This window comes from Coregonus clupeaformis, unplaced genomic scaffold (genome assembly GCF_020615455.1).
Source record: "Coregonus clupeaformis isolate EN_2021a unplaced genomic scaffold, ASM2061545v1 scaf0261, whole genome shotgun sequence".
Taxonomy (NCBI): domain Eukaryota; kingdom Metazoa; phylum Chordata; class Actinopteri; order Salmoniformes; family Salmonidae; genus Coregonus; species Coregonus clupeaformis.
In genome coordinates this window covers 321733-347500 of record NW_025533716.1, presented here as the reverse complement: position 1 = coordinate 347500, position 25768 = coordinate 321733, and the positions used below count along the sequence as shown (strand labels likewise).

The following is a 25768-nucleotide window of genomic DNA, read 5'->3' as shown; positions in this document are numbered from 1 at the left end:
GATAGAGATGGATAGAGAGAGGGGAGGAGGGGATAGAGATGGGAGAGAGAGAGGGGAGGAGGGGATAGAGATGGATAGAGAGAGGGGAGGAGGGGATAGAGATGGATAGAGAGAGGGGAGGAGAGAGAGAAGGGAGAGAGAGAGGGGAGGGGGATAGAGATGGATAGAGAGAGGGGAGGAGGGGATAGAGATGATAGAGAGAGGGGAGGAGGGGATAGAGATGGATAGAGAGAGGGGAGGAGAGAGAGAAGGGAGAGAGAGAGGGGAGGGGATAGAGATGGATAGAGAGAGGGGAGGAGGGGATAGAGATGGATAGAGAGAGGGGAGGAGGGGATAGAGATGGATAGAGAGAGGGGGAGGAGAGAGAGAATGGAGAGAGAGAGGGGAGGGGATATAGATGGATAGAGAGAGGGGAGGAGGGGATAGAGATGGATAGAGAGAGGGGAGAAGAGAGAGAAGGGAGAGAGAGAGGGTAGGAGGGGATAGAGATGGATAGAGAGAAGGGAGGCGGGGATAGAGATGGATAGAGAGAGGGGAGGAGAGTGAGATGGGAGAGAGATGGATAGAGAGAGGGGAGGAGAGTGAGATGGGAGAGAGATGGATAGAGAGAGGGGAGGATAGATAGAAGGGAGAGAGATGGATAGAGAGGGGGGGATAGAGATAGATAGAGAGAGGGGAGGAGAGGATAGATATAGATAGAGAGAGGGGAGGAGAGGATAGATATAGATAGAGAGAGTGGAGGAGAGGATAGATATAGATAGAGAGAGTGGAGGAGAGGATAGATATAGATAGAGAGAGTGGAGGAGAGGATAGATATAGATAGAGAGAGGGGAGGAGATGATAGATATAGATAGAGAGAGTGGAGGAGAGGATAGATATAGATAGAGAGAGTGGAGGAGAGGATAGATATAGATAGAGAGAGGGGAGGAGAGGATAGATATAGGTAGAGAGAGGGGAGGAGAGGTAGCAGAGAGAGAAAGTACACATAAGCATCATCATAGTTTGTTCATACAACAGACACATCTGAAATGACCCCCGATTCCACATGTAGTGAGTAAGGAATAAGGAGTGAGTGGGTTAAAGGAGAAGAGGAGAGTGTTATCTTCATATGGTGTTATCTGGTTATTACCCCCATCATTATCATCTTCCTCATCATACAATATCTCACCTCGTCGAGGTTCATCTGGTCTGGGTTGTCCCAGGGCTTCAAGAACTTCCCTGCTCTCTGCTTCTTCAGAGGAACCACCACCACATAGTAACCCCTGGCAACAACAACAACAACAACACAACACACTTCAGTTATCATGTAGAGCAGGGATCATCACTAGATTCAGCCTTAATGATGCTCTGCTACAGGGATCATCACTAGATTCAGCCTTAATGATGCTCTGCTACAGGGATCATCACTAGATTCAGCCTTAATGATGCTCTGCTACAGGGATCATCACTAGATTCAGCCTTAATGATGCTCTGCTACAGGGATCATCACTAGATTCAGCCTTAATGATGCTCTACTACCATCAGTCTGTAAGCAGTATTCAGCCTTAATGATGCTCTGCTACAGGGATCATCACTAGATTCAGTCTTAATGATGCTCTGCTACAGGGATCATCACTAGATTCAGCCTTAATGATGCTCTGCTACAGGGATCATCACTAGATTCAGCCTTAATGATGCTCTGCTACAGGGATCATCACCAGATTCAGCCTTAATGATGCTCTGCTACAGGGATCATCACCAGATTCAGCCTTAATGATGCTCTGCTACAGGGATCATCACCAGATTCAGCCTTAATGATGCTCTGCTACAGGGATCATCACCAGATTCAGCCTTAATGATGCTCTGCTACAGGGATCATCACTAGATTCAGCCTTAATGATGCTCTGCTACAGGGATCATCACTAGATTCAGCCTTAATGATGCTCTGCTACAGGGATCATCACTAGATTCAGCCTTAATGATGCTCTGCTACAGGGATCATCACCAGATTCAGCCTTAATGATGCTCTACTACAGGGATCATCACCAGATTCAGCCTTAATGATGCTCTGCTACAGGGATCATCACCAGATTCAGCCTTAATGATGCTCTGCTACAGGGATCATCACTAGATTCAGCCTTAGTGATGCTCTGCTACAGGGATCATCACTAGATTCAGCCACGGGGCAAAACATTTCTTGAGCGGATGGTCAGGGGGCCGGAACATAATTACAAATAAATTGTAGACTGAAAATTGACCTCAAGAAGCCCAAACAGATCTGACATCTAACTAAAACATAATCATTTCAAACCTTGCTCATTCCTCCCCCCTCCTCTCCCCTGTAACTATTCCCCAGGTCGTTGCTGTAAATGAGAATGTGTTCTCAGTCAACTGACCTGGTAAAATAAGGGTTCAGTATCTCTCTATTATGCGTGGGAATACCCTGGAACAGATTTCCAAAATGTACTGTCTCTGTCTGTTCCTCCCCAACCCTACCTCCATACCTCACCTATACACCTCCCCCCAACACTCCCTCTATACCTCACCTATACTCCCCCCCCAACCCTCCCTCCATACCTCACCTATACTCCCCCCTAACCCTCCCTGCATACCTCACCTATACACCCCCCAACCCTCCCTCCATACCTCACCTATACCACCCCCCCCAACCCTCCCTCCATACCTCACCTATACACCCCCCCCAACCCTCCCTCCATACCTCACCTATACTCCCCCCAACCCTCCCTCCATACCTCACCTATACACCCCCCCAACCCTCCCTCCATACCTCACCTATACACCCCCCCCAACCCTCCCTCCATACCTCACCTATACACCCCCCCTAACCCTCCCTCCATACCTCACCTATACACCCCCCCAACCCTCCCTCCATACCTCACCTATACACCCCCCCCAACCCTCCCTCCATACCTCACCTATACACCCCCTAACCCTCCCTCCATACCTCACCTATACACCCCCCCCAACCCTCCCTCCATACCTCACCTATACACCCCCCCCAACCCTCCCTCCATACCTCACCTATACACCCCCCAACCCTCCCTCCATACCTCACCTATACACCCCCCTAACCCTCCCTCCATACCTCACCTATACACCCCCCCTAACCCTCCCCTCCATACCTCACCTATACTCCCCCCAACCCTCCCTCCATACCTCACCTATACACCCCCCCAACCCTCCCTCCATACCTCACCTATACACCCCCTTAACCCTCCCTCCATACCTCACCTATACACCCCCCTAACCCTCCCTCCATACCTCACCTATACACCCCCCTAACCCTCCCTCCATACCTCACCTATACACCCCCCCCAACCCTCCCTCCATACCTCACCTATACACCCCCCTAACCCTCCCTCCATACCTCACCTATACACCCCCCCCAACCCTCCCTCCATACCTCACCTATACTCCCCCCCAACCCTCCCTCCATACCTCACCTATACACCCCCTAACCCTCCCTCCATACCTCACCTACTACACCCCCCCTAACCCTCCCTCCATACCTCACCTATACACCCCCTAACCCTCCCTCCATACCTCACCTATACTCCCCCCCAACCCTCCCTCCATACCTCACCTATACACCCCCCTAACCCTCCCTCCATACCTCACCTATACACCCCCCTAACCCTCCCTCCATACCTCACCTATACACCCCCTAACCCTCCCTCCATACCTCCCATACCTCACCCTCACCTACACCCCCTAACCCTCCCTCCATACCTCACCTATACACCCCCCAACCCTCCCTCCATACCTCACCTATACACCCCCCTAACCCTCCCTCCATACCTCACCTATACACCCCCTAACCCTCCCTCCATACCTCACCTATACACCCCCCTAACCCTCCCTCCATACCTCACCTATACACCCCCCTAACCCTCCCTCCATACCTCACCTATACACCCCCCCAACCCTCCCTCCATACATTTACATTTTAGTCATTTAGCAGACGCTCTTATCCAGAGCGACTTACAGGAGCAATTAGGGTTAAGTGCCTTGCTTAAGGGCACATCGACAGATTTTTCACCTAGTCGGCTCGGGGATTAGAACCAGCGACCTTTCGGTTACTGGCACAACGCTCTTACCCACTAAGCTACCTGCCGACCCCATACCTCACCTATACACCCCCCAACCCTCCCTCCATACCTCACCTATACACCCCCCCCAACCCTCCCTCTCTCTCTCACCTGACAGTAGTGGTGGTCTGTACGGGCGGTAGTTGAACCGTCACCATCCCGTCTGCGTTGGTCTTCCCCACCAGCGTGGGTTTGGAGCGCAGCACGTCTGGAGCGGTTGTCACGGTTACACGGTGCTGTAGTCCCCCGGCACTGTTGCCACGGTTAGTCAACAGGAAGGAGTACTGGGTTTCTGGCTGTAGACCTGTTATCATCTTCTGGTTCTGTTTACCATCCACCTCCACACTCTGACCCTTACCATACAGGATCTATATATATAGAGAGAGAGTTAGTCAACACGCTGACCCTTACCATACAGGATCTATAGAGAGAGAGAGAGTTAGTCAACACGCTGACCCTTACCATAAAGGATCTAGAGAGAGAGAGAGAGAGAGAGAGAGAGAGAGACAGAGAGAGAGAGAGAGAGAGAGAGAGAGAGAGAGAGAGAGAGAGAGACAGAGAGAGAGAGAGAGAGAGACAGAGAGAGAGAGAGCAGAGAGAGAGAGAGAGAGACATAGAGAGAGAGAGAGACAGAGAGAGAGAGAGAGAGAGAGAGAGAGAGAGAGAGAGAGAGAGAGAGAGAGAGAGAGAGAGAGAGAGAGAGAGAGAGAGAGAGAGAGAGAGAGAGAGAGAGAGAGAGAGAGAGAGAGAGAGAGAGGGATAGAGATAGTCAACACTGACCCTTACCATACATTATGTATATATATAGAGAGAGAGCGAGAGAGATAGTCAACACTGACCCTTACCATACATTATGTATATATATATAGAGAGAGAGAGAGAGAGAGGGAGAGGAGAGAGGTTACACCTCCCATCTAAACTCCCTGTAACTCACAGTAAAAGGCTGGGAGGGGGTTTTGTCTCGTATCTCCCAGGTCAGCAGGACTGAGTTCTTCATGGCAGCCTTCACTCTGAAGTTAGCAGCAAACACTGTGGAGAGGAAATACAAAACACAGTATGACTCCACAGACCTTTCAATCCTAGAAATACAATCCATAGAACGGGCCTCCCCATTCTAGTCACTGATGGTACAACGGATTCTATTTCTACGTTTTAAATCTCCTTATAGGATCCAGACTTGGGTTCAAATACTATTTCACATCATTTCAAATTCTTTATCTGGGCTTGATTGAGCTTGCCTGGAGCCATAGAACCAATAGAACAGTCTCAAGGGAGTGCCATCGTTGCCCACCAGACACTCCAGGCAGGCCAGAGCAAACGCTCAAGGTATTTGAAAGATTTCTAACAGTATCTGAACCCAGGTCTGAGAGGAACAGGTCTAATATCTTACCTGTGTTTTACTCTCTAGTCTATGTCTGTACAGAATGCAAGTCTGGAACTGACGTCAGCTTGACCGGACTAATGATGTTTTACTAGAATACCTCTCTTACCTTGTCAGCTGAAGGAAACTGAATGCATTAAGACTACAGACAGACTGACAAGACTGACAAGAACAAAATAGACGTAGGACTGGTCGGTATGGTGTGTGGGTGACTTATTACAATGTGCTTGATGTGAGTTAATACAAAGTGTGGAGGAAAGAGTGTGTTTAGGATAGGGGGGCAGAAATGGAAGATGGTTGTTGGGTAGTTGCTTGACCGTGGTTGAGAGAGAGAGAGAGAGAGAGAGAGAGAGAGAGAGAGAGGGAGAGTGTGTCCTACCTTCCACATCCAGCGGTTGCGTCCTAAACTGGACGCCGGGACTATACGGCCCCGGCCCTACCGCCGTGAACGCACACACTCTGACGTCATACACTGTGTCAGCGCTCAACCCTTCCAACGTCACGCTAGATTCCGGTACCGCCACCCCCACCTCCCTGGTAGCATTCCCACCTCTACCGTTAACATCCCGGTACCGCACCGAATACTTCACAATCTTCCCGTTTTGTTCGATAAGCGGGACAGACTTCCAAGCTAGCCGTATGGAGGATGCCGAGGCGCCTTCAGATAGGATATTTTCTGGGTATCCTCCGGGAACGTCTTCCAGAGTAGTCAACTCGATCACTGCCTCCTCTCCGTATCCAATCTTATTCCGGGCGGAGAGTCGGAACGTGTACGACGCCCCCTTGTGGATATCCTGCGCAGTGTAGGAGTTTTCCTTGGTGGGGAATTCTACCACGGTGGGGGGGAGGACATCCAGGCGTCCGAAGGTTAGACGGTACCCCAGGAGAGGGGTAGGGGGGCTGGGTGGAGGCAGCCACTGGAGCTGAGCCATGCCCGCCGGGGTGGGACTTACTGAGAGCCTGGGGCGTTCTGGGACTGGGGGGGAGGAGGGGAGAGAGAGAGGGGTGAAGGTAGGAGCAGGAGGCAAAGAGAGATAGAGAGAGAGAGCGAGAGAGAGACAGAGAGAGAGAGAGAGAGAGAGAGAGAGAGAGAGAGAGAGAGAGAGAGAGAGAGAGAGAGAGAGAGAGAGAGAGAGAGAGAGAGAGAGAGAGAGAGAGAGAGAGAGAGAGAGAGAGAGAGAGGGGGAAGAGAGAGAGAGAGGGGAAGAGAGAGAGAGAGAGAGAGAGAGAGAGAGAGAGAGAGAGAGAGAGAGAGAGAGAGAGAGAGAGAGAGAGAGAGAGAGAGAGAGAGAGAGAAAGAGAGTAAGAGAGAGAGGGGAAGAGGAGAGAAGAGGATGTTACTATTAATGAGAATTTCAACAAGATAAGAAGAACATTTGTTCAAACTTCAAACCATTTTCCTATGGCTCCCCTAACAACACATGATTTGTTGTGCCACAGCAGAATGAGTGAAGTACACGTGTAGTCCTTCTTCCTTCCATCCAGCTTGGCCTCCTTGTTCTAGTGGTATCTGTTATTACCGTACAGCAGTGCTTCTTCAAACTTTTTGACCCCCCAAAAATAAGCGGTTCAAAGCTTGCGACCCCCCCCCACCCCATGCACGCACATGCAGGCGCGAACACGTGCTCACAATCTCTGCACAAACGCAGCCTGCCATTACAGCCAGAAACGATCGTGCAGTTTCACACCTGCATTTTTAGCTGAAAGTCATTAATGTTAACAGCAGAGGTTGCAGGGCCATAGGGCCTGCCTGTTAACAGCAGAGGTTGCAGGGCCATAGGGCCTGCCTGTTAACAGCAGAGGTTGCAGGGCCATAGGGCCTGCCTGTATACAGCAGAGGTTGCAGGGCCATAGGGCCTGCCTGTTAACAGCAGAGGTTGCAGGGCCATAGGGCCTGCCTGTTAACAGCAGAGGTTGCAGGGCCATAGGGCCTGCCTGTTAACAGCAGAGGTTGCAGGGCCATAGGGCCTGCCTGTTAACAGCAGAGGTTGCAGGGCCATAGGGCCTGCCTGTTAACAGCAGAGGTTGCAGGGCCATAGGGCCTGCCTGTTAACAGCAGAGGTTGCAGGGATCGAATGGAAAGCATGATCTGTCTGTAACCTTTTTCTTCGTAATTAATATGCCAGAATACGTTCCATCTTCATCCCATAAGTATTAAAGACGGTAAGATGTTACAGTTGTCTTTAGAAATATAGCCAGCACCCCCACTGAGGTATACTGTATATACTGAACAAAAATTATGCTGCCGTGGTTACACGTGGTCTGCGGTTGTGAGGCCGGTTGGACGTACTGCCAAATTCTCTAAAACGACGTTGGAGGCGGCTTATAGTAGAGAAATGAACATTAAATTATCTGGCAACAGCTCTGGTGGACATTCCTGCAGTCCGCATGCCAATTGCACGCTCCCTCAAAACTTGAGACATCTGTGGCATTGTGTTGTGTGACAAAACTGCACATTTTTTGAGAGGCCTTTTATTGTCCCCAGCACAAGGTGCACCTGTGTAATGATCATGCTGTTTAATCAGCTTCTTGATATTTCACACCTGTCAGGTGGATGTATTATCTTGGCAAAGGAGAAATGCTCACTTACAGGGATGTAAACTAATTTGTGCGCAAAATTGGAAGGAAATAAGCTTTTTGTGCGTATGGAAAATTTCAGGGATCTTCTATTTCAGCTCATGAATAATGGGACCAACACTTTACATGTTGCGTTTATATTTTTGTTCAGTATAATTATAATTATAACCCACCCAAACTAGGCCTATCTGAAATATGAAAATGATCAATGAAATCACCAGGTAGCCTGTTCTGACAAAGATGAGTCTGTAGCAGATTGCTAAACTGTATTTGATATGATAATATGAACGTTGGCTACTCTGTTTTAGCCAGGCAAAACAGGAGGAGATGAAAGAAGTGCTTTCTGGTCACTAATCTGGATATGCGAGCTTGCCTTTGCGCGCCAATTCTGATGACTCGTCAACGGTCAACGGTCAAGAATAAGTTATAGCTATAAAATGCAAATGCTAGGCTATATGTAGCCTATTAAAATATGTATGATAGTTTTTATATTCAGTTTCACACTTGCGACCCCCCACTTTGAGGAATCACTATTCTAAAGAAGGCTGTGAAGGCTTTGGTAAATCTGTCTCAGTGTCTAGTAGCTGTCTGGGTCCCTGCGTCTGGACTGGCTGCTGTATCATGTTGGGATGAGAAATACGTACGTGCGAGGGTAGTGCAGAGAGTTTGGGGTTTGCTCCGTGCCCCGTCTCCCTTGGCGGTGTACGCCCCCACAGACACAGAGTAGGCAGTATCAGCCTGGAGTTCCCCTAGAACCACCTCCTACAGAACACATAGAACATAGAACTCATCAGTATTACAGAACCACCTCCTACAGAACACATAGAACATAGAACTCATCAGTATTACAGAACCACCTGCTACAGAACACATATAACTCATGAGCATTACAGAACCACCTACTACAGAACACATAGAACATAGAACTCATCAATATTACAGAACCACCTCCTACAGAACACACAGAACTCATCAGTATTACAGAACGACCTCCTACAGAACATAGTACTCATCAGTATTACATAACCACCTCCTACAGAACTCATAGAACATAGAACTCATCAGTATTACAGAACAACCTCCTACAGAACACATAGAACATAGAACTCATCAGTATTACAGAACAACCTCTTACAGAACACATAGAACATAGAACTCATCAGTATTACAGAACAACCTCCTACAGAACACATAGAACATAGAACTAATCAGTATTACAGAACCACCTCCTACAGAACACATAGAACAAAGAACTAATCAGTATTACAGAACCACCTCCTACAGAACACATAGAACATAGAACTCATCAGTATTACAGAACCACCTCCTACAGAACACATAGAACATAGAACTCATCAGTATTACAGAACCACCTCCTACAGAACACATAGAACATAGAACTCATCAGTATTACAGAACCACCTCCTACAGAACACATAGAAATCCTCAGTATTACAGAACCACCTCCTACAGAACACACAGAACATAGAACTCATCAGTATTACAGAACCACCTCCTACAGAACACATAATACATAGAACTCATCAGTATTACAGAACCACCTCCTATAGAACACATAGAACATAGAACTCATCAGTATTACAGAACCACCTCCTACAGAACACATAGAAATCCTCAGTATTACAGAACCACCTCCTACAGAACACATAGAACATTCCATAGTTCCATTCTACTCCATTCCATAGTTCCATTCTACTCCATTCCATAGTTCCATTCTACTCCATTCCATAGTTCCATTCTACTCCATTCCATAGTTCCATTCTACTCCATTCCATAGTTCCATTCAACTCCATTCCATAGTTCCATTTTACTCCATTCCATAGTTCCATTCTACTCCATTCCATAGTTCCATTCTACTCCATTCCATAGTTCCATTCTACTCCATTCCATAGTTCCATTCTACTCCATTCCATAGTTCCATTCTACTCCATTCCATAGTTCCATTCTACTCCATTCCATAGTTCCATTCAACTCCATTCCATAGTTCCATTCTACTCCATTCCATAGTTCCATTCTACTCCATTCCATAGTTCCATTCTACTCCATTCCATAGTTCCATTCTACTCCATTCCATAGTTCCATTCTACTCCATTCCATAGTTCCATTCTACTCCATTCCATAGTTCCATTCTACTCCATTCCATAGTTCCATTCTACTCCATTCCATAGTTCCATTCTACTCCATTCCATAGTTCCATTATACTCTATTCCATAGTTCCATTCTACTCCATTCCATAGTTCCATTCTACTCCATTCCATAGTTCCATTCTACTCCATTCCATAGTTCCATTCTACTCCATTCCATAGTTCCATTCTACTCTATTCCATAGTTCCATTCTACTCTATTCCATAGTTCCATTCTACTCCATTCCAGAGTTCCATTCTACTCTATTCCATAGTTCCATTCTACTCCATTCCAGAGTTCCATTATACTCTATTCCATAGTTCCATTCCATAGTTCCATTCTAGGTCGTGTCTCATTCTATAGTTCCATTCTAGGCTGTGTCCCATTCCATCGATCCACTCTAGGCTGTGTCCCATTCTATAGTTGTTTTCTACTAGCCCATGGGACACAAACACAGGTCTAGACAACAGCATAAATGAGACATTTTTTAGATACCAGATCAATCACAGATATACTTACATATTCTGTTGATTCATTGTATTCCCACTAAACAACAGAACGAAGCAGAGAGCAAAGAGGAGGGAGAGGAAAAAAACAGGATTTGTTACATTACCCTCACATTTTATAATCTCATAATCTGATGAAGGCTTGTAAAATATAGAAATATATTATTCTCTCTCCAGTAGGGTTTTCAGTTACATCTCAATGTTACATTCTATTTCAATATTCCATTCTATTCCAACATTCCAATCTATTCCAACATTCCAATCTATTTCAACATTCCATTCTATTTCAACATTCCATTCTATATCAACGTTCCATTCTATATCAACATTCCATTCTATATCAATGTTCCATTCTATTTCAACATTCCATTCTATATCAACGTTCCATTCTATATCAACATTCCATTCTATTTCAACATTCCATTCTATTTCAACGTTTCATTCTATAACAACGTTCCATTCTATATCAATATTCCAGTCAATCTGTCTGAGTTGTGTTCCATTGTTACCTGTGAGTCGTCTATGAGTATATCCTTGATGAGGTTGGGTCCAGTGGGCTCTCCATAGTTCATCTTGACGTAGTGGACCTGGTAACCTCTGACCTGACCATGTTGCCGCTCCACCGCCGGTGCCCGCCACACCACCTTGACCGCCGACGAGTTCAGCGCCTCCGTCTCCACGTCGCGCGGAGGACCACTGGGAACTGGAAATGCATTGTAGGATAGGTCGAGGTCAAGGGTCGGTGTTCAAAGGTTGTGGTGGCTCTTAGATGGTTTAGATACTCCGTGGGAAGTGAGTGTTTGGAGGTAGGATAGGTTGTTGGGTTGAAAAGGTTTTTGGGGTTCTGTTCAAAATGCCGAAAAATATATAGGAGATGAGATTTCAAAAAGCACCAAAAAGCAGCTAAAGATGGCTTGAAAAACTGGCCTGACATTTAGAGAGAGAGAGTGAATGATAGAGAGGAGAGACCAGAGGAATCCTAAGAGGCTGTGGTTCCCAAAACATCATATAACCTCTGTTATACATAGAAAGGTACAATACAAATATTTACCAAGAAAAAGGTTCAGTTCTGTAGAGGTAAAGTTAGCTTCAGCAGGAGAAGTCAGGGTTGAAAGGAAAGACTGAGGGCTAGGTGGTTCAGTTCCCCCCCCCCCCTTGCAGAGATGGTTTAAGCCAGAGGGTTCAGCAGCAGTTCACAGGGGCATGGTTAATGGAGCGTACTATTATTCCCCTCATGTAGGGGTATTTAGTGACACAGCCGCAGGGGTGTGTAGTATTGTTCAGAAGGGCATTGTCAGTGGGATACACCGCGTCAACCCCCTCAGGCACAGGGAGAGAAAGAGAGGAGGAAAAGGAAGGACTTTAGATGGAAAAACAGTGTAGAGGTAATAGCCAGGGGAGGTTTCTTTCTTAGCATGAAGGTCAAGGAGAAAACACAGCTAGGGTTGCATCCCCCATAGGGCTCTGGTCAAAAGTAGTGCACTATATAGGGGAATAGGATGCCATTTGGGACGCACACTACCGGCTAGAGGTTCTCAGGCGGTGGCGTTGTTAGTGGGGCAAACCATTTTTCATCAAGGAGAGGGGTGTTTAGTACCAACAGGCAGGGGGAAAGGTTTGGGACGTACCATCTTCCTCTGTGCGTACTAGTAGTTGTAGACTCTCCGGTCCTTCTCCGGCTTCCGTTAGCGCTCGGACCGTGATTCCATACTCCGTCCATTTCTCCAGGTTTTCCAGAAGGTACTGAGAGCTTTCCGGTGGAATGTCGCTGACTCGCTGGGAAGTCCTGTTGTCCCCCTTCCGTGACAGAATACTGGATGGAATATCCCGTTATGATTCCGTTCTGGAATTCCGCCAGGGGCGGAGCCCAACTTACCAGGATGCTGGTGGAGCTGGGGCTGGAGCATGTGACCTCCTGGGGAGGGGCCGAGGGTTCTGATTGGCCAGGTTTGAGGAAGTACGGGTTGTTTGGTGGATGTGATTGGTCGTGTGTGTTGATTGGTTGGTTGGTTGGTGAGGTAGTGAGGTGTTTAGTGGAAGATGGTGACAGAGCCAACAGACGAGACAGAAAACAAAAAAGGGACAAAAATAAACATAAAATGAAAATAAAGCTCTAGGACCGATGTTTTCTAGAAAGAAAAATGACCAGACGACCAGCACAGGTGGAATATGGCGGTAGCGAACGTCAAATCTAGGGTTGCAACATTCAGGTAACTTTCCCAAAATGTCCAGGTTTTCCAGAAATCCTGGTTGGGGGAAAGTTTGGGAAGGTTACCGGAATTTAACACCCCCCCTATTCAAATCTGTTTTTATAGAAAATGTTGTTAACTTAAAAAACTAACGAGAAAGAATGATGAGTTACAAAGAAGATGCAACAGAACAGACAAACACTGGACTGAGTCTCTTGCACATGTAACATGGAACCTACCTTGACTTGAACTTACTGAGTAAGTCTGACTCCAACGTCTTCTAACAGTCTCAGTGCTTCTCCCCAGACTGATCAACTTCACATCTCTAACTACTGAACTACTTTAACCTTGTAATCCCCTTACCTTGACTGCAGCCTAGCCCTAGCTGACTGACAGACTTCAGACTCATGGAAGTTCGAAAGAGTTTGGAAGATATACAACTAAATAATACATTGTGAAAATCTTCCTAAAGCACCTGTTTATCTTATTCTCCATGACATATGAGGTCTGTTTAATCCAGATTATAACTCTGGTCCTCAGAGTATCTGATAGATGACATATGAGGTATGTTTAATCCAGATTATAACTCTGGTCCTCAGAGTATCTGATAGATGACATATGAGGTCTGTTTAATCCAGATTATAACTCTGGTCCTCAGAGTATCTGATAGATGACATATGAGGTATGTTTAATCCAGATTATAACTCTGGTCCTCAGAGTATCTGATAGATGACATATGAGGTATGTTTAATCCAGATTATAACTCTGGTCCTCAGAGTATCTGATAGATGACATATGAGGTATGTTTAATCCAGATTATAACTCTGGTCCTCAGAGTATCTGATAGATGACATATGAGGTCTGTTTAATCCAGATTATAACTCTGGTCCTCAGAGTATCTGATCGATGACGTATGAGGCCTGTTTAATCCAGATTATAACTCTTGTCTTCAGAGTATCTGATAGATGACATATGAGGTCTGTTTAATCCAGATTATAACTCTTGTCTTCAGAGTATCTGATAGATGACATATGAGGTCTGTTTAATCCAGATTATAACTCTTATCTTCAGAGTATCTGATAGATCACATAATGAGTTCTGTTTAATCCAGATTATACCTCTGGTCCTCAGAGTGTCTGATAGATCACATAATGAGTTCTGTTTAATCCAGATTATACCTCTGGTCCTCAGAGTGTCTGATAGATGACATAATGAGTTCTGTTTAATCCAGATTATACCTCTGGTCCTCAGAGTGTCTGATAGAGCAGTAACAGCAGTAGTAGTACTGTAGGTAGGGACGTACGTGTCTGTGGTGTATCTATGGTAACCTCGTTGGTATACGCTCTCGATGCCGTGTTTGCTACGTGCTGCCAGTTGGAAGGTGTAGGAGGAGAACGAAGCTTCAAATTCTTCATAAGGTAGGAGGAGGTGGGGTCAAAATTCAGCTTCTTCTAGAGAGAGAGAGAGAGAGAGAGAGAGAGAGAGAGAGAGAGAGAGAGAGAGAGAGAGAGAGAGAGAGAGATGGAGGAGAGAGAGAGAGAGAGAGAGAGAGAGAGAGAGAGAGAGAGAGAGAGAGACAAGAGAGAGAGAGAGAGAGAGAGAGAGAGAGAGAGAGAGAGAGAGAGAGAGAGAGAGAGAGAGAGAGAGAGAGAGAGAGAGAGAGAGTTAAGGTTAGGGTTAAGGTGGAAGGTGGAAGGTGGAAGGTGTAGCAGGTAGGAGAGAGAAAATGACAGAATAAAAATAACATTCCAGTATTCCGAAAGCATTCTGATGGAGCATTGTAAAATCTATATTTCGCATTCAGAAATCCATATTTCACCATATTTCACCAAATAAAAAAAACATAATTTATGGCATACTACTATATATCAAAACAGAAAGGCCCCAATAAATTGTAAAGATGAAAGTATATTGAGACTTTGTGAAAAGCAACTGAGCTCTGTGGGTTTGAGGAACGGGGCTTAACTAATCTAAAAATACATCTCTTACCTCTTTGTTGTCATCAGACCTCCTGTAGACCAGTTCATATCCTTACGTCTTCGTTGTCATTAGCCCTCCTGTAGACCAGTTCATATCCTTACCTCTTCGTTGTCATTAGCCCTCCTGTAGACCAGTTCATATCCTTACCTCTTCGTTGTCATCAGACCTCCTGTAGACCAGTTCATATCCTTACCTCATCGTTGTCATTAGCCCTCCTGTAGACCAGTTCATATCCTTACCTCTTCGTTGTCATCAGACCTCCTGTAGACCAGTTCATATCCTTACCTCGTCATTAGCCCTCCTGTAGACCAGTTCATATCCTTACCTCTTCGTTGTCATCAGACCTCCTGTAGACCAGTCCATATCCTTACCTCTTCGTTGTCATCAGACCTCCTGTAGACCAGTTCATATCATTACCTCTTCGTTGTCATCAGACCTCCTGTAGACCAGTTCATATCCTTACCTCGTCGTTGTCATCAGACCTCCTGTAGACCAGTTCATATCCTTACCTCTTCGTTGTCATCAGACCTCCTGTAGACCAGTTCATATCCTTACCTCTTCGTTGTCATCAGACCTCCTGTAGACCAGTTCATATCCTTACCTCTTCGTTGTCATCAGACCTCCTGTAGACCAGTTCATATTCTTACCTCGTCGTTGTCATCAGACCTCCTGTAGACCAGTTCATATCCTTACCTCTTCATTGTCATCAGACCTCCTGTAGACCAGTTCATATCCTTACCTCGTCGTTGTCATCAGACCTCCTGTAGACCAGTTCATATCCTTACCTCTTCGTTGTCATCAGACCTCCTGTAGACCAGTTCATATCCTTACCTCCTGTAGACCAGTTCATATCCTTACCTCTTCGTTGTCATCAGACCTCCTGTAGACCAGTTCATATCCTTACCTCGTCGTTGTCATCAGACCTCCTGTAGACCAGTTCATATCCAGTGATCAGGTTTTCAGGCCCACTCTGTGGAGGAGCTACCCAGGACAGCAATATACTGGTCTCTGACTTGGCCTCTCCTTTAAAGTCTGATGGCTGAGACGGAACTGGGAGAGAGAGAGAGAGGAGAGACTACATTACCCACAATACACTACTGGAGAGAGAGGGACTACATTACCCACAATAAACTACTGGAGAGGGAGGGACTACATTACCCACAATACACTACTGGAGAGAGAGAGGGACTACATTACCCACAATACACTACTGTATCAAATACAATAGAATACAACTTTATTTAATGTGCATTTAACACAACAAACTTTACAGTAAAACAATCAAATGAAATAAGTAAATGCACACAGGAGGCAATGAACGATTCCCCACACCCACACATTTTATATATATATATATATATATATATATATATATATATATATATATATATATATATATATATATATATATATATATAAAACAAATGAAAATTATAAATATACTCTAAAAATTAAAAAGTAAAACATTTGAAAAATATCAAATAAAAAATGTGTAAAGTGGTTGTCCCACTGGCTATAAGGTGAATGCACCAATGTGTTAGTGGCTCTGGATAAGAGCGTCCTAAATGTAAATGTAAAAGAACAGAAACCCTGTAGAGTGAAGGACTGTCAGAAACCAACTACAGTAGCAGACCCACCAGCTGCCAGCCAAACTGCAGACTACTAACCCTTACGTAGCTGGCTACTACACTGACTGCATCAGATGGCTCAGACTACTAACCCTTACGTAGCTGGTTACTCTACTGACTGCATCAGATGGCTCAGACTACTAACCCTTACGTAGCTGGCTACTCTACTGACTGCATCAGATGGCTCAGACTACTAACCCTTACGTAGCTGGTTACTTCACTGACTGCATTAGATGTCACCAAATTAGATTTTGTAGACAAAACATTTCCAGGCTGACAAGACTATAAACTAGTGAAACACCCCCACCACACACGCACACACACACACACACACACACACACACACACACACACACACACACACACACACACACACACACACACAAACACACAAACGCACACACACACCCGGCCCACCCCTACCTCCAGTCTTGGCTATGATCTGCGGGTCCTAGGAGAGAGGTCCGTCTCCCTCCCTCACTCCCTCCCCCCCCTCTCCCAACACACCCATCCCTCCCTACCTTCAGACACATCCGTCTCTCTCCCCCGCCACCCCCACAACCCCCAACCTCTCCCCCTACCCCCGTACCTCCAGTCTTGGCTGTTGCGGTCCTGGGAGAGAGGTCCGTCTCTCCCGCCACCCCCACAGCCCCCAACCTCTCCCCACCCCTACCCCGTACCTCCAGTCTTGGCTATGATCTGCAGGTCCTGGGAGAGAGGTCCGTCTCCTACAGAGGTAAAGGCCAGGACTCTGATGTAATAGGTCTTATTGGGGGTCAGACTCTGGATGGTGATGAAATTAGCACCACGGACCATCAGCTTCTCCCACTGAAGGGGGAGGAGAGAGGGAGGGAGGGAAGGGAGAGAAAGCGAGGTGGAGAGAGAGGGAGGTAAAGAGGAGGAGGTTGGAGAGAGAGAGGGAGGAGGGTGGAGAGAGAGAGAGAGGAGGAAGGGAGAGAGAGAGAGAGAGGAGAGAGAGAGGAGAGAGAGAGAGAGAGAGAGAGAGAGAGAGAGAGAGAGAGGAGAGAGAGAGAGAGAGAGAGAGAGAGAGAGAGAGAGAGAGAGAGAGAGAGAGGAGGAGGATGGAGAGTAGAGGAAGGGGTTAATAACGTAGATATGGACACACACCCATCCACACACACAGACCCTACACACACACACCCCCACCCACACTTACAGACCCCACACACACCCACCCACACACACAGACCCCACACACCCCTACCCACACACACAGACAGACCCCACACCCCCCCCCAGCTACCTGGTTGACTTGCAGTGTGTTATCGTCTGTATAGTAGACTCTGTACCCCACCACCTGCCCGTTAGCCTCCTCAGGTCCGTCCCAGTGGATTATAGCTGTGGTGGTACTCAGCATACGACCTCTGACCTAGACGAATGACGAACAAGCAAAACAGGATTCCACAGTGACCTCTAGATTCTGCAGGCTGTATTATGTTTGGCTCGTCTCTCTGTGTGTGTTCTGAGAATCGTTAGAGTGCACATGACCTCTCACCTGGAAACACACCAAGTCAAATCAAACTATATATTTTTTTAAGATTCACCTGGAAACACACAGCATATGACCTCAGACTTGAACTCAAACCAAATCAAACTTGTAACATCTCAATACACTTTCCTGGGCAGATATATTCAAAACAGCCTTCGCAGTTCTGGAAAGTTCCCCAAAAATAACCCTAACATTTAAAAGACAGGGACAGCACTATTATCCAAAGAGTTGAAGAGCTTAGAAAACTGCACTGCAGGTCCAAATCCTGATGTTGTGCTATGCTGATAGTAAAGTAAAACGTGAAGAGAGCATGACAATTATGAAAGCTGTCATGGGGGTTAGGGAGAGGGACTGTTCTACTAACCTGTCATGGGGGTTAGGGAGAGGACTGTTCTACTAACCTGTCATGGGGGTTAGGAAGGGACTGTTCTACTAACCTGTCATGGGGGTTAGGAGAGGACTGTTCTACTAACCTGTCATGGGGGTTAGGGAGAGGACTGTTCTACTAACCTGTCATGGGGGTTAGGGAGAGGACTGTTCTACTAACCTGTCATGGGGGTTAGGAAGGGACTGTTCTACTAACCTGTCATGGCAAGATAGGGTAGGAGGAGGGACTGTTCTACTAACCTGTCATGGGGGTTAGGGAGAGGACTGTTCTACTAACCTGTCATGGGGGTTAGGGAGAGGACTGTTCTACTAACCTGTCATGGGGGTTAGGGAGAGGACTGTTCTACTAACCTGTCATGGGGGTTAGGGAGAGGGACTGTTCTACTAACCTGTCATGGGGGTTATCTAACCTGTCATGGGGGTTAGGGAGGGACTGTTCTACTAACCTGTCATGGGGGTTAGGGAGGGGACTGTTCTACTAACCTGTCATGGGGGTTAGGGAGAGGACTGTTATACTAACCTGTCATGGGGGTTAGGGAGGGGACTGTTCTACTAACCTGTCATGGGGGTTAGGGAAGGGACTGTTCTACTAACCTGTCATGGGGGTTAGGGAGAGGACTGTTCTACTAACCTGTCATGGGGGTTAGGGAGAGGACTGTTCTACTAACCTGTCATGGGGGTTAGGGAGAGGGACTGTTCTACTAACCTGTCATGGGGGTTAGGGAGAGGACTGTTCTACTAACCTGTCATGGGGGTTAGGGAGGGGACTGTTCTACTAACCTGTCATGGGGGTTAGGGAGAGGGACTGTTCTACTAACCTGTCATGGGGTTAGGGAGGGGACTGTTCTACTAACCTGTCATGGGGGTTAGGGAGGGGACTGTTCTACTAACCTGTCATGGGGGTTAGGGTTAGGGAGGGGACTGTTCTACTAACCTGTCATGGGGGTTAGGGAAGGGACTGTTCTACTAACCTGTCATGGGGGTTAGGGAGAGGACTGTTCTACTAACCTGTCATGGGGGTTAGGGTTAGGGAAGGGACTGTTCTACTAACCTGTCATGGGGGTTAGGGAAGGGACTGTTCTACTAACCTGTCATGGGGGTTAGGAAGGGACTGTTCTACTAACCTGTCATGGGGGGTTAGGGGGGAAGGGACTGTTCTACTAACCTGTCATGGGGGGTTAGGGTTAGGGAGGGGACTGTTCTACTAACCTGTCATGGGGGTTAGGGTTAGGGAAGGGACTGTTCTACTAACCTGTCATGGGGGTTAGGGTTAGGGAGGGGACTGTTCTACTAACCTGTCATGGGGGTTAGGGTTAGGGAAGGGACTGTTCTACTAACCTGTCATGGGGGTTAGGGTTAGGGAGGGGACTGTTTTACTAACCTGTCATGGGGGTTAGGGAGGGGACTGTTATACTAACCTGTCATGGGGGTTAGGGAGGGGACTGTTCTACTAACCTGTCATGGGGGTTAGGGAGGGGACTGTTTTACTAACCTGTCATGGGGGTTAGGGAGGGGACTGTTTTACTAACCTGTCATGGGGGTTAGGGTTAGGGAAGGGACTGTTCTACTAACCTGTCATGGGGGTTAGTTAGGGAGGGGACTGTTTTACTAACCTGTCATGGGGGGTTAGGGAGAGGACTGTTCTACTAACCTGTCATGGGGGGTAAGGGAGGGGACTGTTATACTAACCTGTCATGGGGGTTAGGGAGAGGGAGAGGACTGTTATACTAACCTGTCATGGGGGTTAGGGAGAGGACTGTTCTACTAACCTGTCATGGGGGTTAGGGAGGGGACTGTTCTACTAACCTGTCATGGGGGTTAGGGAAGGGACTGTTCTACTAACCTGTCATGGGGGTTAGGGAGGGGACTGTTATACTAACCTGTCATGGGGGTTAGGGAGAGGGAGGGGACTGTTATACTAACCTGTCATGGGGGTTAGGGTTAGGGAGGGGACTGTTATACTAACCTGTCATGGGGGTTAGGGTTAGGGAGGGGACTGTTATACTAACCTGTCATGGGGGTTAGGGAGGGGACTGTTATACTAACCTGTCATGGGGGTTAGGGTTAGGGAGGGGACTGTTTTACTAACCTGTCATGGGGGTTAGGGAGGGGACTGTTTTACTAACCTGTCATGGGGGTTAGGGAGGGGACTGTTCTACTAACCTGTCATGGGGGTTAGGGAGAGGACTGTTATACTAACCTGTCATGGGGGTTAGGGAGGGGACTGTTTTACTAACCTGTCATGGGGGTTAGGGAGAGGACTGTTATACTAACCTGTCATGGGGGTTAGGGAGGGGACTGTTATACTAACCTGTCATGGGGGTTAGGGAGAGGACTGTTATACTAACCTGTCATGGGGGTTAGGGAGAGGGAGAGGACTGTTATACTAACCTGTCATGGGGGTTAGGGAGGGGACTGTTTTACTAACCTGTCATGGGGGTTAGGGAGAGGACTGTTCTACTAACCTGTCATGGGGGTTAGGGAGGGGACTGTTTTACTAACCTGTCATGGGGGTTAGGGAGGGACTGTTCTACTAACCTGTCATGGGGGTTAGGGAGGGGACTGTTCTACTAACCTGTCATGGGGGTTAGGGAGGGGACTGTTCTACTAACCTGTCATGGGGGTTAGGGAAGGGACTGTTCTACTAACCTGTCATGGGGGTTAGGGAGGGGACTGTTTTACTAACCTGTCATGGGGGTTAGGGAGGGGACTGTTCTACTAACCTGTCATGGGGGTTAGGGAGGGGACTGTTCTACTAACCTGTCATGGGGGTTAGGGTTAGGGAGAGGACTGTTCTACTAACCTGTCATGGGGGTTAGGGAGAGGACTGTTCTACTAACCTGTCATGGGGGTTAGGGAAGGGACTGTTCTACTAACCTGTCATGGGGGTTAGGGAAGGGACTGTTCTAATAACCTGTCATGGGGGTTAGGGAAGGGACTGTTCTACTAACCTGTCATGGGGGTTAGGGAGGGGACTGTTTTACTAACCTGTCATGGGGGTTAGGGAGAGGACTGTTTTACTAACCTGTCATGGGGGTTAGGGAAGGGACTGTTCTACTAACCTGTCATGGGGGTTAGGGAGGGGACTGTTATACTAACCTGTCATGGGGGTTAGGGAGAGGGAGGGGACTGTTATACTAACCTGTCATGGGGGTTAGGGTTAGGGAGGGGACTGTTATACTAACCTGTCATGGGGGTTAGGGTTAGGGAGGGGACTGTTATACTAACCTGTCATGGGGGTTAGGGAGGGGACTGTTATACTAACCTGTCATGGGGGTTAGTTAGGGAGGGGACTGTTTTACTAACCTGTCATGGGGGTTAGGGAGGGGACTGTTTTACTAACCTGTCATGGGGGTTAGGGAGGGGACTGTTCTACTAACCTGTCATGGGGGTTAGGGAGAGGACTGTTATACTAACCTGTCATGGGGGTTAGGGAGGGGACTGTTTTACTAACCTGTCATGGGGGTTAGGGAGAGGACTGTTATACTAACCTGTCATGGGGGTTAGGGAGGGGACTGTTATACTAACCTGTCATGGGGGTTAGGGAGAGGGACTGTTATACTAACCTGTCATGGGGGGTTAGCGAGAGGAGAGGACTGTTCTACTAACCTGTCATGGGGGTTAGGGAGGGGGACTGTTTTACTAACCTGTCATGGGGGTTAGGGAGAGGACTGTTCTACTAACCTGTCATGGGGGTTAGGGAGGGGACTGTTTTACTAACCTGTCATGGGGGTTAGGGAGGAACTGTTCTACTAACCTGTCATGGGGGTTAGGGAGGGGACTGTTCTACTAACCTGTCATGGGGGTTAGGGAGGGGACTGTTTTACTAACCTGTCATGGGGGTTAGGGAGGGGACTGTTCTACTAACCTGTCATGGGGGTTAGGGAGGGGACTGTTTTACTAACCTGTCATGGGGGTTAGGGAGGGGACTGTTTTACTAACCTGTCATGGGGGTTAGGGGAGGGGACTGTTTTACTAACCTGTCATGGGGGTTAGGTTAGGGAGGGGACTGTTTTACTAACCTGTCATGGGGGTTAGGGAGAGGACTGTTATACTAACCTGTCATGGGGGTTAGGGAGGGGACTGTTTTACTAACCTGTCATGGGGGTTAGGGAGGGGACTGTTCTACTAACCTGTCATGGGGGTTAAGGGAGGGGACTGTTTTACTAACCTGTCATGGGGGTTAGGGAGGGGACTGTTTTACTAACCTGTCATGGGGGTTAGGGAGAGGACTGTTTTACTAACCTGTCATGGGGGTTAGGGAGGGGACTGTTCTACTAACCTGTCATGGGGGTTAGGGTTAGGGAGGGGACTGTTATACTAACCTGTCATGGGGGTTAGGGTTAGGGAGGGGACTGTTCTACTAACCTGTCATGGGGGTTAGGGTTAGGGAGAGGACTGTTTTACTAACCTGTCATGGGGGTTAGGGTTAGGGAAGGGACTGTTCTACTAACCTGTCATGGGGGTTAGGGTTAGGGAGGGGACTGTTTTACTAACCTGTCATGGGGGTTAGGGAGGGGACTGTTATACTAACCTGTCATGGGGGTTAGGGAGGGGACTGTTCTACTAACCTGTCATGGGGGTTAGGGAGGGGGACTGTTTTACTAACCTGTCATGGGGGTTAGGGTTAGGGAAGGGACTGTTCTACTAACCTGTCATGGGGGGTTAGGGTTAGGGAGGGGACTGTTTTACTAACCTGTCATGGGGGTTAGGGTTAGGGAAGGGACTGTTCTACTAACCTGTCATGGGGGTTAGGGTTAGGGAGGGGACTGTTCTACTAACCTGTCATGGGGGTTAGGGAGGGGACTGTTCTACTAACCTGTCATGGGGGTTAGGGAGGGGACTGTTCTACTAACCTGTCATGGGGGTTAGGGAGGGGACTGTTTTACTAACCTGTCATGGGGGTTAGGGTTAGGGAAGGGACTGTTCTACTAACCTGTCATGGGGGTTAGGGTTAGGGAGGGGACTGTTTTACTAACCTGTCATGGGGGTTAGGGAGAGGACTGTTCTACTAACCTGTCATGGGGGTTAGGGAGGGGACTGTTATACTAACCTGTCATGGGGGTTAGGGAGAGGGAGAGGACTGTTATACTAACCTGTCATGGGGGTTAGGGAGAGGACTGTTCTACTAACCTGTCATGGGGGTTAGGGAGGGGACTGTTTTACTAACCTGTCATGGGGGTTAGGGAAGGGACTGTTCTACTAACAAGTCATGGGGGTTAGGGAGGGGACTGTTATACTAACCTGTCATGGGGGTTAGGAAGAGGGAGGGGACTGTTATACTAACCTGTCATGGGGGTTAGGGTTAGGGAGGGGACTGTTATACTAACCTGTCATGGGGGTTAGGTTAGGGAGGGGACTGTTATACTAACCTGTCATGGGGGTTAGGGGAGGGGACTGTTCTACTAACCTGTCATGGGGGTTAGGGTTAGGGAGGGGACTGTTTTACTAACCTGTCATGGGGGGTTAGGGAGGGGACTGTTTTACTAACCTGTCATGGGGGTTAGGGAGGGGACTGTTCTACTAACCTGTCATGGGGGTTAGGGAGAGGACTGTTATACTAACCTGTCATGGGGGTTAGGGAGGGGACTGTTTTACTAACCTGTCATGGGGGTTAGGGAGAGGGCTGTTATACTAACCTGTCATGGGGGGTTAGGGAGGGGACTGTTATACTAACCTGTCATGGGGGTTAGGGAGAGGACTGTTATACTAACCTGTCATGGGGGTTAGGGAGAGGGAGAGGACTGTTATACTAACCTGTCATGGGGGTTAGGGAGGGGACTGTTTTACTAACCTGTCATGGGGGTTAGGGAGAGGACTGTTCTACTAACCTGTCATGGGGGTTAGGGTTAGGGAGGGGACTGTTTTACTAACCTGTCATGGGGGTTAGGGAGAGGACTGTTATACTAACCTGTCATGGGGGTTAGGGAGGGGACTGTTTTACTAACCTGTCATGGGGGTTAGGGAGGGGACTGTTCTACTAACCTGTCATGGGGGTTAGGGAGGGGACTGTTTTACTAACCTGTCATGGGGGTTAGGGAGGGGACTGTTTTACTAACCTGTCATGGGGGTTAGGGAGAGGACTGTTTTACTAACCTGTCATGGGGGTTAGGGTTAGGGAGGGGACTGTTTTACTAACCTGTCATGGGGGTTAGGGAGAGGACTGTTATACTAACCTGTCATGGGGGTTAGGGAGGGGACTGTTTTACTAACCTGTCATGGGGGTTAGGGAGAGGACTGTTATACTAACCTGTCATGGGGGTTAGGGAGAGGACTGTTTTACTAACCTGTCATGGGGGTTAGGGAGAGGACTGTTTTACTAACCTGTCATGGGGGTTAGGGTTAGGGAGAGGACTGTTTTACTAACCTGTCATGGGGGTTAGGGTTAGGGAGAGGACTGTTATACTAACCTGTCATGGGGGTTAGGGAGGGGACTGTTCTACTAACCTGTCATGGGGGTTAGGGAGGGGACTGTTCTACTAACCTGTCATGGGGGTTAGGGGTTAGGGAGGGGACTGTTATACTAACCTGTCATGGGGTTAGGGTTAGGGAGGGGACTGTTCTACTAACCTGTCATGGGGGTTAGGGTTAGGGAGAGGACTGTTTTACTAACCTGTCATGGGGGTTAGGGTTAGGGAGAGGACTGTTATACTAACCTGTCATGGGGGTTAGGGAGGGGACTGTTCTACTAACCTGTCATGGGGGTTAGGGAGGGGACTGTTCTACTAACCTGTCATGGGGGTTAGGGTTAGGGAGGGGACTGTTATACTAACCTGTCATGGGGGTTAGGGTTAGGGAGGGGACTGTTATACTAACCTGTCATGGGGGTTAGGGAAGGGACTGTTCTACTAACCTGTCATGGGGGTTAGGGAGGGGACTGTTCTACTAACCTGTCATGGGGGTTAGGGTTAGGGAGAGGACTGTTCTACTAACCTGTCATGGGGGTTAGGGAGGGGACTGTTCTACTAACCTGTCATGGGGGTTAGGGAGGGGACTGTTCTACTAACCTGTCATGGGGGTTAGGGTTAGGGAGGACTGTTCTACTAACCTGTCATGGGGGTTAGGGAAGGGACTGTTCTAATAACCTGTCATGGGGGTTAGGGAAGGGACTGTTCTACTAACCTGTCATGGGGGTTAGGGAGAGGACTGTTCTACTAACCTGTCATGGGGGTTAGGGTTAGGGAGGGGACTGTTCTACTAACCTGTCATGGGGGTTAGGGTTAGGGAGGGGACTGTTCTACTAACCTGTCATGGGGGTTAGGAGGGGACTGTTCTACTACCCTGTCATGGGGGGTTAGGGAAGGGACTGTTCTACTAACCTGTCATGGGGGTTAGGGTTAGGGAGGGGACTGTTCTACTAACCTGTCATGGGGGGTT

The 25768-nt window shown here is 47.9% G+C and overlaps 1 protein-coding gene across 1 annotated transcript in view; it reads right to left on the bottom strand.

Moving 5' to 3' along the window:
* The window catches only part of LOC121551701 (receptor-type tyrosine-protein phosphatase delta), a 237095-nt gene that overhangs the window by 61221 nt on the left and 150106 nt on the right, over positions 1–25768 (bottom strand). The window contains 15 exon segments of the mRNA XM_045214471.1: positions 1169–1262; positions 4200–4456; positions 5023–5117; positions 5849–6445; positions 8691–8808; positions 10711–10737; positions 11207–11400; positions 12326–12480; positions 12482–12632; positions 13089–13100; positions 14215–14278; positions 14281–14337; positions 15771–15916; positions 17175–17322; positions 17759–17884. Of these exon segments, the coding sequence (XP_045070406.1) occupies positions 1169–1262; positions 4200–4456; positions 5023–5117; positions 5849–6445; positions 8691–8808; positions 10711–10737; positions 11207–11400; positions 12326–12480; positions 12482–12632; positions 13089–13100; positions 14215–14278; positions 14281–14337; positions 15771–15916; positions 17175–17322; positions 17759–17884 (2241 nt within the window).